Genomic DNA, 12,474 nt, shown 5'->3' with positions numbered 1-12,474 from the left:
TGCTGCTCTCCCACTCTCTCTCTCTAAAGTTGCTCAAGGGAAAAGTCATGAAACTGTCATCTGGTCATTACTCCTAATGGTAGTTGGATCATTTTCAGAACAGTATTGAAATCAGGTTGGATCATATCCGTTACTATCAACATATAACAAAGCTACAGATGTTCAGTCTTTACAGTCTTACCAGTTGTTATTACTATAATAAAAAAGGATAATACTGTAATATCAGCTGATTTTTGTATTGTTATTGCTAAGCTGGAAATTGCATCAGAAATAGGATGCTATTGCCATAATATCACCTACAAATGATTACCCTTCTTTTATTTTACTATGTTGTTATTCTACCATATTGCAAAGTGTTGCCTGTTAGCGCTCATGCATTGTGCGTCTTGTATTATTTTATTCATTCTACTACTTTATGGTGTTTAAAAGCAGCAGCAGACTATTCACTTAAATTGCATCACACATGAGCACAGTGACGCTGAAGTTAAATCTCTGGTAAACTCGAAACATGTTTATGATGAAAAATGTATGCATCTGTAAATACACAATGAATCAACAACATCAAAATCATGTCGCAGAGTAAAAAGGACATACATTTCCTATGTATGAGCTGTTGTGGAGTAGAAGCAGCAAAAATGTTAACTAAGCCATGATTAATGTATTTAAACCTAAACTAATTTAAGATGAACCGTCATGCTATTGACCCAGTGGTTATAGCTAATAATATAATATAATAATACAATTGTATCTGTGATTTACAGTGACTCGTTGATCATTGCCCTATGTATGTGGGTTGCACTTTAGAATACTGATATTGGTATATTTATTCAGTAAAAACATGTATAGAATATGCTTCTTGTATTGAATACAAATGCCTTTATATTGGTTTATATTATAGGGAATACTTAATGTTTGTTATTGTTATAATTGAAAATAGATATGTCCTGCAATACAGTGTTTCTTTTGCTTTTGGTAAATACACACAAAACACATCCAGTGAACTGATTCACAGCACTGAATATCAGTCCTTTTTTGTTTTGGGGATGATTTGAATTCTGTTTGATGTTGTACAAAAATGTTACAGAATAATTTTGTTGGCGAAAAGCTGTTTTGGCTTTTATGTCAGCAATGATCTCTTTTTAAAACAGATTGCATACCTCCAGACAGTATATCTGCCTGTTTCTCATCTGGCTCGTCCCCCGACACATCTACCCCACCCTGTGCGCTCTCTTCTGCTCCACATAATCCATCAGATCTCAAAGGAGGCAGTCGACACATAACACTGAAATCCTGAAGAAACAAGTGATCTAAAAGCAGACACTGAAATCTATAGTCTCACATCGATGGCCTGTCTAAATGCTTAATATGGGAATCTACTTTGTGCTTGTTTAACCATAATTGCTGACAGCAGTCTTTATTAAAGGGTTGTCGTGTGTTGAGGAGTGTGTCTCTCATCTGGAAGTAGGTGGAGCCTGGCTCTAAAGCTTAGCATGGAACACAGTGTGCCTATACATTTACCCACTTACCATTTACAGCATTAACAATGTAAGTGGTTATGCAACAACTCCACTAATTTATTTTCTCTGCAGGGAAAATCTGCTAAACTAGTAAACTGGTTGAAATGTTGAAGAATTGTTTACAATTTTAAGACTATATCACATTACATTGATTTGTGGGCTGTTACACCCTCAAATCTTCAAACCCTGACTGTTTTGTGATGATTTATAGACTTGAAGTCTGGCATTGTGCTGCTCTTCTTCCAAACCTCTTTAACCGGACATATACAGACTGCACACACGAGTAAAAGGAACAGGTAGAACAAGTATAGTTTATGCAATGCAATGTTGCATCTCTGCAGGCAAGCAAGCGATATCTGCTGCTACATCTCATTATGCGTCGTCGATCTAATCCAGGGGTTTGTAATTTGGTCATATGCACTCATGAAGTTCAAAGCAGGATTATGTCTCTGGCTACCAAATGTCACTGAACCGCATATTCCTTATTGGACAACTGCGGGATGTGAATTGAGGTAAAGCACTGACTAGTCCGAGGCAATTCAGTGAATTGAATCTCATTCAGATTATGTGACTGTGAAAAGTGCTTTTAATGTGATGGGTTTTTAAGTATTTTAATTTATCCATAAGTGTTAGCATTGGCTTATTGAAATTGAAGAATCAGAGGTAAAATATACCATTACTCACTCATATTCTACTGCTTTATCCACCACAAGTGGAATACTGGTTATGCCATTATTTAGATAAAATCATTTCTATAATTTTGAATTGTACAGCTTGTGTCCATTAAATTATCAATTTGGAGTAGAACAAGGCTGCAGGGGTGTGATGGGAAGTGTACGGGCCACAAAAATCATCTTTCACCTCCCATTTCCCAGCAGACCTGATGGACAGATATGGACTGACATTACTGCAGTCTGCATGTGTCTGACATCTCCCATAAGGCAGCACAACCCTGTATTTGTGTGTGTTCAAGTACAGAAAGGTGGCAGCATCCCACCACATGTTAATAATTAAAGCAGTTTGTCTGGAAATCAGGATCAGGGATGTGTTCTTCTTTGTCTCTAAAAGTAAAAAGTGGGGGGTATGGAAAGGTCTCCCTGCCAGATTTGCTTTTGACCTATATACTTCAAGCGGTATAACTGCAAACACGTCTCCACTGGGGAGAAAATACACAAATACCGACATTAAATATTCATCCCTCTTTGTCCTCCAGCTGTTAGGAGCTTTCCCCTTTGAGAAACAGCACTAAGAGGAATGGGGTACAAGAAGTCTCCCCATCACAGTCCCTCTGAGGCTGCTCTTTGAAGACAGCAAGTAGAAATGGAGCAAAGACTTCAGGAAAACCACATCTTCAATATGGACACTATTTATAGCTTTCAGAAAAGCTCTTTCTGCCATATCGCAGCAGCTGTGAAGCAAATCTGAGCATTTTCGCCCCCTTTGCAGATTATACAGCAAAGCACACAAACATCACTTATGTAAGCCACATTACTTGCACTTTTTAACATAATTTACTCTGGAGATAGAGCTGGGTGTGTTTGTGCGTAATACAGGCCAAGGTGATGATAGTGAGACTCTTTGAAAATGCAAATGCTCATTGTGAGCTGTGAGAGAAAAATCCATTGGCTACTTGCCATGCAAAACACATGATCCAGAAATGCAAAAATTGTTTTTTTATTTATTGAAATGACACATGGCTGTTGGTCATGCCATCTCCGCTGGAGACTCTGGAACTATCAAGAGGTAAAATGTTAGAAAATTAAAACAACATCCGTCTTTTATCATGGCATTAGGATGATTGCAAACTATTAAAGTTAGGGAATTAGTTAATTAGTTCTATGCCAAAGCCCAAGCCAGAAAACAAAGCTCACACAAAACACAAAGAATGGCACTTCCTCTGAGTAAAGCGCCCTCTACTGGCAGAATAACATACAAACCCAGTGATGACACAGATAGAAAATGTAAACAAAATACAAATAAGTCTAAGGGTGAGATTATAGATAATATGTGAGCTACTTTAACACAGTTAAACAACAACAACTGTCTCTGAATCAGCCCTGATAAAAGGCACAGACTGAACTGTCTGTGGGCTTTGACTTTCCCACATTCAGTAAAAGGCAACTCTGTCTGTAAATCTTGGACAGTGACTGGTCAGTTTTACATTCCAGAAGCAAAACAGAAGAGCTTTGTAAAGCTGACATGAATAATATAAAGTGGAAAGCTAATTTGCATAGACATTCAAGCAGGAGTAAAGGTCTGATTAGTTAACTTTGACACTTTAAGGATCAAGGAGAGGCCTTGTGCAGATATTATGTTCAAGAAAATAGCATGAAATTAACTGTTGACAGTTAGTAAAACATTCACTTATATTGCATGTGATTAAAGTTGTTAAAAGCTTTTTTTTTACTATGCTTAGCCTCAGCAACACTGACATATCTGATATAACTGTGTAAAAATGATACTTGGTAGGTGTATTTTATGTTTTTAGACAACTCAGTCACTTGCCTTGCTTTGCATCATTTTATTTTGTGAGACTCTATTCATCCAGCCTTTAACGATCATTACAAACTGCACTGGGCAGCAGTTTGTTGGACTACATCGTTAGCACCATCATTGTGCATAACTACGACTACTATTTTAATTAAAAGTGAAATATTCTGAGACCATCTTTTTTGCTTCAGACCTCAAACTCTTCTCTACTATAGATAAAGCCATCTACGTGTCTTTAAAAATCTTCATATATATATCTATAGATTTACTATTTGGCAATCATACCCAAAACAAAGCTATCATATCATTATAGAGAATATAAAACTAATATTGATTTGCTGTTGTTACAGGATAACTAACATTAAATGCATGCATCAGAGGTGATAATAAGATCCTCTAACGTTGTTTGATTGTGGACATATACATAGTGTCCTCAGGAGTGGTTATCTTCTTCTTTTTAGTCGTTGCCTCCGCACAGCTTCAACAGCAGCTTCTTGTAATCTCCAGAGGTATCATCCTGAAAAAAAAAATGATATATGCTATATGCATGTATGTAATACATAAATCATATCATGCATAAGTGGAAACATGAAGGGTTGGACTTACTGAGATATGAGCATAGAGGGACTTCCCATATTTCTTCATATACTCCTGTCTGATGTCCAGCATGTCAGTCTCAGAGCGGGACACCATGACACGGATGAGGGTTCTGTCCTTGGTCCCTGCGCCCTGTCGGAGCATCACAATATGTCATGACACTGACTTTAGCAGTGGAATCATTTCCTCTGTGCCTCTGCAGTAACGTCAGACCGCAAGAGGAAACGACTGGTTTCGTGATAAGAAGCAATAAAGCAGACTTACGTGCATGGCCTTGTGGAGTCTCCCGGCAAAGTAAGCAGGAGTGTTCTTGATGCATTTCACTGGAGCAGATGAAAACAAATGTCAAAAGACTTGTATGAATCTGCAAGATCAGACCAACGCTGCCAATGATACAGGAAAAAGACAAGAGAGTTGAAAAGCTGACACCACTGGTAAACAAAACTTGCCAAGGTGAGGCAAGCCGGTGGAAACACGCCATAATGTGACCTTGAATGTCATGAAAGACGCCTTTAAATAAAATGTATTATTATTAACATTACATTCTAATTAAATGGAACCCAATAACTATTCATACTTATTCATATTTTGTTGGACGTTATTGCTTATGCTAAAGAAATTTTGTTTTTACTTTGATTAAATCAATTTCTAACAAATTTGACTAAAAATATCTCTCTGATTTACACAGGATTTAGGGAATAACACATTTGGATGAAGTCCAGAATTTATGTTATGATAGACCAAACTACTTTCACAAACTACTAGTTATAATTCCATAATACATTTCGGCATTATGCAAAATCAAGTGATCTGAAAGAGAAATACACTTCTGCACCTCACCTGGGCTCTGTCATGGGAGCACTGATCTTTTGAGAATATGGGGGATTTTGACCAATCACAGGGCAGTTCACAGAGAGCAGGTGCTCCTGGTGACTATACTACTACACCACTACACCTACTCTGCATACAGGTCCCTCCTAGGGGACACAAACCCTCGAAAAAAAGAGTTGGACAACAAATGCAATAATATTAAGCGCGCAATCAACAGTTTCAATCACAAAAAAAAGGAATTCCGTCTGTGCTCATTTGAGCCGTGATTTGAAAATGTGAGTATTTTAAAGAGCTTAACACGTTTCTATTTTTGTACTGACTTATTTTGAGTTTTCCAATCTATCATTGCCCTTAAATGAAAGGCTATTTGGGGAAAAACAGCAGTCTGATACTTTAAGTCCTTGCTGGAAAGTTTCGCAACACAAACATCTCGACAAGTGATTTCAATTCGAAAGAACATACCTACGGCTACCATGCCATCCTCCACATTGCCAGACATTTCTCTGCAGATACTCTTCTCAAGCTCTCTCCCACACATTTGCTGGTACTCGTGGAAGACTAATGGAGACATGGGAGATAGTTATAATCATAATATTTTTTAAAAACAACGTGTCATACATCTGCCACACGGCTGTTTCATTACGAGGAGAAATAACACACCTGCTTGAAGGTGAGGCTTACTGCGAGCACACAGGATGGCATTGAACTGAGACTCATCAGTTCCCACCTTGTTTTCTCCTGCAGCGTGAAGTTTCTGTTGCACACACAAGCGCACATGAACAGAGTGATGTCATCAGGTTTGCTAATTACCAACAAGAATGTGATAACGCTGAACCACCAGTACCTGAGCATCCTGTTTGGCCAAGGAGATGTCGACAGTAGGTCTTTCATCACGATTTCCCTATAAGGAGTTAGACACACAGCAGTTACATGAAAGTTGGTGTCAGTTCAAATCCAGTGTTTCCCACAGACTAGCCAGCAATTTGTGGCGGCGTAGAGCGAGATAGGAGCAGCAGTCACCTGACAGAGAGAGACCAGGAGTCTGCGGAAGTGACCAGAGGTGTCGCCGCTGATGGAGTCCTCCAGGGTCTTCCCATACTCTAGAAAGAGGGTGCGTCTTTTTAGATAGATACACTCATTTGCAAAATATTTGTTCATCCAAAATATGCCGTGGGATGCTGTCAAATTTGTTTCTAGGTTTTCTAATAGAATAACTATGTTTTTTTTTGTTTTCAGATGCTGGAAAATACGGTTTTGAAACTTGACATAAGCAACAGCCTGTGTGTCTCATTATCATGTTAAACGACTCAAGCTACAAGCTACAACATTTGCATGGCAAAACTACACTTTGTAGTTCTCTGCTATGCCTCTTTACATCCATGTCTTCTCATGACTCATGTATGTATTCGGCTTGGACCAAAACCGAATTCATATACATGGTTGACACTGGACAATAGGTCAGTCGAGGAGAAGAAAAGACATTTGTTTAATGTCTTTTTCATGTATGTAAATATTGATGAAACATTTCCCTTTGGTGTGTAATCTGGAGAAAACCTGAGACAACCTGGCTAAGACTCTTTATCAAGACGTACTGTAAACCTGTAGTAGTTATCTTCAGCAAACATCAGAATCATAGCTAATGTCATTTATTTTATTTTTAAGATTTTTGTTTTGATATTCTGCTCATATACCGTTTGCTGAACCAGTGGATGGACCAAAAGGCATTTCACAGAAATAAAGATGAACAAACTAACTAAATAAAAGTGTATTTTAATATAGGATAGCATTATAATGAACTATCGTGTGCATAGTGTTTTTATTTTTTTTCCATTAGTGAGTAAGGGGTATATAGTGTAGATAAATTACCAAACTCAAATCGAATCAACTTTGATTGAAAGAACCACAAATTGTACATTAAGTTGAAGCCGTTACAGACAATGACAATGCTTCAGTTATGAATGTTGTTGCAAATTCTACAGTGAAGAAGTTACATACATGCAGGATTATATGCAGCAGTAACAGCACTAACATCCTAACACCACAGCTTCAAAGTGACCACCCAGGATTAGTGTAATTAGTCCAATATCTGACCAAATGTGAGCATGTGCCTGAGTTGTATCATTAAGTAAGAGCAAGATGAGTTATTTTTCAATAAAATGTCTATACCAAAGTAAATAGCTTTGACCTTTTGAATTTTAAATGTCACAACTTAATCCTTTAAAACATTCAGGTGGAATTTTGGCATAATCTGTGTGTGTTTTCGGCCAATGCCATGTCTTGTGAGGAAACAGTGACTTTTGGCCACCAAAATCTACACGGTTCATAGTCCAGTTAAGTGTCAAGGTGCTGGAGAGAGGAACACCGAGGCAAAACTAAAACAAAATATGTGAGATCTCAACCACTTAAGAACATACATTTGAAGATTACTTTCACATTTAACATTATTCTTGTCATGTAGCAGCCAGGGAGCAGGTGGTTTCACAACCCAATTCACAAAAACCTTACCAGCTTTGTAGATTTTGTTGATTTCATGAATCTCTGCATTGGAGCGTGATGACAGAATCTCAATCAGACATGCTTCATCGGTTCCTGCTCCCTGTATAAACAGAAACATAGAAAAAAAACATAAAAAAAAAAAAAAACTTAAATTAAGGGTTAAAATGGTCATGAGCTTTCTGGCTCCTTTTTTTTTCCTACCGCACAGTGTGGTTTGGCCTGGAAAAAAAACACAGCTGGAGCATCTGCAGACAAAATGCCTCACATGACAAGACCAACCTTAATGGCTTCTCTGAGTTCAGAAGCATCAAATTGCGCGTGGCTCTTCATCATGGCAAGAACCAGTTTCTCAAAGTTTCCAGTGAGCTCAGACTTCAGATCATGCATCAAATCCTGATTGGGAAAAAATTTGAACAAAAACATAACAAAAGTCACAAGGGGGCCACTTCAACAAAGCAAAATGAGGTTCAACAAAATAAATACAAAGAAAACACACCTTTCCATAAGTAGTTTTGTAGGCAGCCACCATTGGAACCCTCTGTTTGTTGGTGCGACTTCCCAGAAGTTCAATAATGGCGTTTTCATCAGTGCCTGTTCAAGAGGGAGTTTTTTAAAACTATCAATTTGTATAATTGTATAACAATAATCCACTTATGAATCTCAAATGACAATACATAAGATGGGTTTAATATACTCAGATAAACTTACTTACCAAAACCCTTCATAGCCTTTCGAAGAACTTCAACATCCCTTAATGGATCAGCCCCTGGAAAGTCTTTAATAGAACCCCTGTATCCTTTCTATACAATAACAGACATAAGAAATTACAACATCTCACAGTGACAAAGGCGTTTTTAGCTGAATGTGATTTTATATATAACATAATACATAAATAGAAGTCATAGAATAAAAACAAATTGAACTTACAGAAATGGCAGGTGCCTTAGGGTTAGATGGAACTCCACCTCCATATCCAGGATTGGAGGGTTGAGCACCAGGGGCACCTGGGTAATTTGGCATGGGTTGGTTTGGTGCGGGGCCTCCTGGGTAACCCTGCTGAGCTCCTCCTGGCTGCAAACAAAGGGACAACTGTGAGTGCTACGTACATGGTCACAAGCTTCATGGAAAGCACGGTTCGAGAAGGGCGGCTGGTGTAGTTAAGCTGATTTATGTTATTAATGACATTGTACTGCAGACGTGGAGAGTGAGATAAGAAATTATGTACCGCGCCATAACCGCCCGGTGCTGCACCCCAGCCTCCACCTGCAAGAAAAACATTGACGTGACACTCAAAATGACATATGACACTCTACATTTTCTTGGATAATTTGTTGATAAATCGCCAGGACTACATTAACATCTTGTAACTTCACCTGCTGGAGGCATGGAAGGATAGCCACCCGCTGCAGGCTGTTGGTATCCTCCTGCCTGAGGAGGGAAGCCTCCAGCAGAGGCAGGGTAGCCACCTGCCTGGGGTGGAAATCCGCCTGGCTGTTGGGGGTAGCCTCCTGCCTGTGGAGGGTATCCTCCTGCTGCTGGTGGGTATCCACCTGCTGCTGGTGGGTAGCCCCCTGCTGCTTGTGGATATCCACCCGGCTGTTGTGGGTATCCACCTGGCTGTTGTGGGTATCCACCTGGCTGTTGTGGGTATCCACCTGGCTGTTGTGGGTATCCCCCCGGCTGTTGTGGGTATCCACCTGGCTGTTGTGGGTAGCCACCTGGTTGTTGTGGGTAGCCACCTGACTGAGGTGGGTATCCACCTGACTGAGAAGGGTATCCTGGGTAACTCATCTTCAGAACCTGTGGGTGACATGAAGTTGTGGATGTTACTCACTTGACTTTCTACTGGAGAATTTTATTATGAATATTATTATCTGAGGGCCACAAACCCCTGTTCCTGAATTATTGCTTTTCAGTGGCCCATGAACTACAGGGCTAGTGTTTACTGTTGATGGTAAAACATAATCACAACTTGTGTGACTATGCTGTCTAACCATGTGTATGTCATTAATCCAGACTGCAAACAGACAATGACTTTTGCAGTCACAGATTAACAGCTCCCTTTGTCGAGTTTGCCTTATCACCATAGTTACCCAGAGGTAACACAAACTGGAACATGCAAAACAGGCTTCTTAAAATCATGCAAACATTACTGGCTTTTATATGCTTCACATTATATACACATATGCTTACAGTTTTGTAGTTTTGTGATTTTTCATTCACTTAATGTTTTGTTAACAATGGTCCAGCAACCTAATAAATATGAAAACATGTCCTCCAATATGTGCAAAAATATCATGCAGATCCCCCTGCATCAGGATCTGTAATGAAAACAGTTCAACAATCATCTATTATTAGATTGGAATTTTCAGGGCTAAAATTAACACAAACCCTCACCCATATGGTGCCCTCCTATTAACAGCCAAGCCTGATTTGACAAAAACTATTTCAGAAAACCCTGTCTTTTCAGTAATAACTAATACACAACTGTCCCACTGTCATTCAGGTGTCCTTCAATCTTTGCAGCTACACATCAGGCCACAATATGCATATGTGTTTGTTTACAAACAAACAAACAGAGGCCCAGGCCATAAGGGCATTCAATGTACAATTTGACATCTTAATGAAAAACAATAGGTGCCTGATGACAGTTTATGAAGCAGTAAAACAAAGAGATGATTTGATTCAGCTGTTAAAAAATACTTATTTAGACCCAAAGGCTTTCATTTTGATTTGATTTAATTATAATTAATTAAGAGATGCACCACTAAATTATTCGATGTGGGTTAAAGGTGACTTCTTGAAGGGCATCTCTCCCCTGTTGCTTGTTTCCACCTTTCTCCTTTGGACCCTTGGGAGTAATAGTGAGGCGTTTAATGTTATATCGGAAATCCCGGGATTTAACTCACACGTCATCGACCCAAACATGGAATGAGAACGGGTGAGAATCTAAATTGGTCTACCAAGCCTAAGTCACTTTTGAAAACATGAATGTATAACAACTTTATATTTTCGTAATAAACAGCTGTTACGTGTTTGGCCATAAGAATGACTCAAATATGATGAGCTAGGAATAATGGCGGTCACATGCTTATTGGTTTCGCAACACAAACCACACAACCAGAGTTGATAGTATTTAATTCAACTTGTACTTTTTTTTAAACATGACACTATGACACGATGAATCGTGAAATATGTCCACATTTACACGTCCTGCTTGGAATTTTACGATTTTCCAATAAGTCCTGGAACGCATCACAGAAAAAGACAGTACGAGCATCACAGGCCTAGGTTTATCGCAAACTAGCTTTGGAGCTAATAACAGTTATGTTACAGCGAATGTTGTCTAAAACGCAGCGGAAGAGATTAAAAACATTTTGGATAGATACAGATAAAAGTAATCTAGTACTAGTAAGTGTTTCAACAGCGGGAAGCCCAGCGTTTGTTGCTGTTCTTCTGATACCGTTAAACTGCTCTACAGCGGGTGTGTCTGTTTTATTAGGCTAAGCGACTGTCCTAACCACAGAAGAACATTAATTAAATGCGTAGCAACATGTCTCATGTAACAATTCACATTGCGCCAACATTTATGGACAAATCGACAAATATTTTCGCAATTTACCTTAAGGGAGACGGAGTTAGTTCCAGGAAGAGCCGATTAGAGTTGAAGCAGGCTGAAAGTGGGTGGGACCTCGCAGTTTTCTTCCGCCCTACTAACGTAAACTTTGCTCGGTTCAGTTAAATGTCCACCGTCAGAGGCCGATGTTGACTCAGCTCAGAGCAGAGTGCTGGGATGTCTCATTGACCCTGAGGGGAGCACTGGAAAACGTGTCTCACCACTTTAGTTTACATGGTTATGTAAGTGTGGAAGAGACTCTCCAGTTGTTTCATACACAAATAGCACAATGTAAAAACCCCATGCACACATTATTAGTGGAATGGGCTAAATAGACCAACAGACACTGACCCCTGTGGTGAATTATCCTTTTTACATATATATATGTGTGTATATATATATATATATATATATATATATATATATATGTATGTATATATATATACACATATGGCACCATAATGTGTATTATAGTTTGAGTTAGTTTCAACTTAAATATGTAATTTTTATTTCTGTTTTCAAATCACTTTTGCCAGACATGTTTTTTATAATTTTTGCTCAAGTATTTTTGTTTCATGAATAATGATTTTTAAAAGCTTGTATCATCCCATTAAATATGGGTAAATATTGATATTTACAGCATATCGCCATCAGTGAATGTGTTCAATATGCTCCTGATCCTAAAATGTTAAAAAATGAAAGAATGGATGTATTTCTGAAATACACCACTTCCACCAGTACCATTACACAACACTAGATGGCAGCACTTTACTTGTGGTCAAGATATGTATTACAGACCATAGGCCTGTAAGTACATGTCAAGTGTGGCATATTAATTGGCCTTTATTTATTTACTTGCTTTGTATAATAAATGATAAGTGCAATGAGGGAAGCAACACAAACCAAAAAAAACATGTTGAGGTTTAT

The 12,474-nt window shown here is 38.6% G+C and overlaps 1 protein-coding gene across 1 annotated transcript; it reads right to left on the bottom strand.

Annotated features, from left to right (window-relative positions):
* Window positions 1-3,175: 3,175 nt before the first annotated feature.
* Window positions 3,176-11,708, bottom strand: anxa11b (annexin A11b). Its single transcript, XM_058621561.1, has 15 exons — window positions 11,554-11,708; window positions 9,305-9,731; window positions 9,157-9,194; window positions 8,859-9,002; window positions 8,644-8,731; window positions 8,428-8,522; window positions 8,211-8,324; window positions 7,941-8,031; window positions 6,456-6,535; window positions 6,280-6,336; window positions 6,096-6,189; window positions 5,898-5,993; window positions 4,869-4,927; window positions 4,614-4,736; window positions 3,176-4,524 (listed from the first exon to the last, which is right to left on the bottom strand). The coding sequence occupies exons 2-15, from the start codon at window positions 9,720-9,722 to the stop codon at window positions 4,465-4,467; spliced, it is 1,557 nt and encodes a 518-aa protein (XP_058477544.1). The 5' UTR covers window positions 9,723-9,731; window positions 11,554-11,708; the 3' UTR covers window positions 3,176-4,464.
* Window positions 11,709-12,474: the final 766 nt, after the last annotated feature.

The sequence above is a fragment of the Solea solea genome, chromosome 21 (genome assembly GCF_958295425.1).
Source record: "Solea solea chromosome 21, fSolSol10.1, whole genome shotgun sequence".
Classification (NCBI taxonomy): Eukaryota; Metazoa; Chordata; class Actinopteri; order Pleuronectiformes; family Soleidae; genus Solea; species Solea solea.
This window is presented reverse-complemented; position numbering and strand designations above follow the sequence as displayed.